This window comes from Propithecus coquereli, unplaced genomic scaffold (genome assembly GCF_000956105.1).
Source record: "Propithecus coquereli isolate 6110/MARCELLA unplaced genomic scaffold, Pcoq_1.0 Scaffold69, whole genome shotgun sequence".
Lineage (NCBI taxonomy): Eukaryota > Metazoa > Chordata > Mammalia > Primates > Indriidae > Propithecus > Propithecus coquereli.
Window position 1 is genome coordinate 82,247 of NW_012152951.1, and position 1,234 is coordinate 83,480.

Sequence of the window (1,234 nt, forward strand, 5' to 3'; positions counted from 1 at the left end):
TCTGAATACGATAACATCTTCCATTGTGCTATTTTCCATCTGTGATGCATGGTATAAATCCCTGGCTAGCTTGAGTTAGTTACTGTCCCATCTCATTGATAAGTGAGTCATCACTTCATCATTTCAGTGTTGATTTTATGACTTTTTTGGTCTAGAGTAGATAGTTAATTCATGATGTATTTATACATTAAGAAGCATTTTTCTTTTCTGGGTGGCAAGAACAGATATGAACCTTACTGAAATTCTTAAGCCCTAGAATTTCTTGCCAAGGCTGATATAAGACACCTAAGAGTAACACAATTCTCTCTTGTGTTAACCGTATGTTCTGAACCCTTAGTATTATCGAAACACTTGAGAACTACTATGGTATAGTAAATTCACACACTACTCCCTAAAGAGCAGGGAAGGAAAAGATATTACAAAGTGTTTACTCCTTCTGTTCTGGTGCTTCACCCATTCAGACACAGATTAATTTTTCTCCCCTCAGATTGCATCTTTCCCTGAGAAGTCCACTCTTAAATTAAACAATTTGCTTTTGATCTATTTAGGAAAAGCCACTGAATTGGCAGGTTAAGATATATGAAAACCAGAACACAGGGGTTGAAGGTTCCATCCATATTAAAATTGGTTTTCTCCTGAACTCTGCATAGTTGATATACCATTCGTGTTATATATACATTTTGGCAATGACAAAATTTGAATGGATTAATCTGAGAGTATTATAATGCTTTTTCCCTAAACATTCCCTATTTGATAGCGTGAGAAGTGGAGACCAACGGAGGATGGACATAGAAGAGCTACTAAATGCTAGTCCCAGAGTAAAGTCAAATCTATGAAAACAATAGTTTTGAAGCCACACCATTAATCTCAAGATACTTACCTGTTCTTGGGCATGAAAGAAAAATGCATGCTGATTCTTCTACGCTTTTCTATACAACTAACTCTTTCACTAAGAAATTGCTCTAAACCATGTTGAAAATTTCTAAGTATGACACTAGGCTGTGCTACTTAGAGATTACACTAGTATTTTCTTAACTATTTTATAGCCATATTTTATACAAAATTTAGAAATTCACCTACCACAGGATGATTCATCTGATTTGTCAGTGCAGTCATATCTAAAATCACATTTCTGTATTTTTTCAATACAGTGACCATTGGACCTGCAGACAAATTCATTGTCTGTGCAGTTGTGTGGAGGAAGTGTCACAGGGACTGAGGTTTCTGGTGGAGT

General features: G+C 35.7%; 1 protein-coding gene across 1 annotated transcript in view; it reads right to left on the reverse strand.

The window, feature by feature from the left end:
- The window catches only part of MALRD1 (MAM and LDL receptor class A domain containing 1), a 285,192-nt gene that overhangs the window by 64,517 nt on the left and 219,441 nt on the right, over positions 1–1,234 (reverse strand). The window contains exon 16 of the mRNA XM_012660894.1: positions 1,081–1,230. Within this exon, the coding sequence (XP_012516348.1) occupies positions 1,081–1,230 (150 nt within the window). The remainder of the gene's footprint in view (positions 1–1,080; positions 1,231–1,234) is intronic.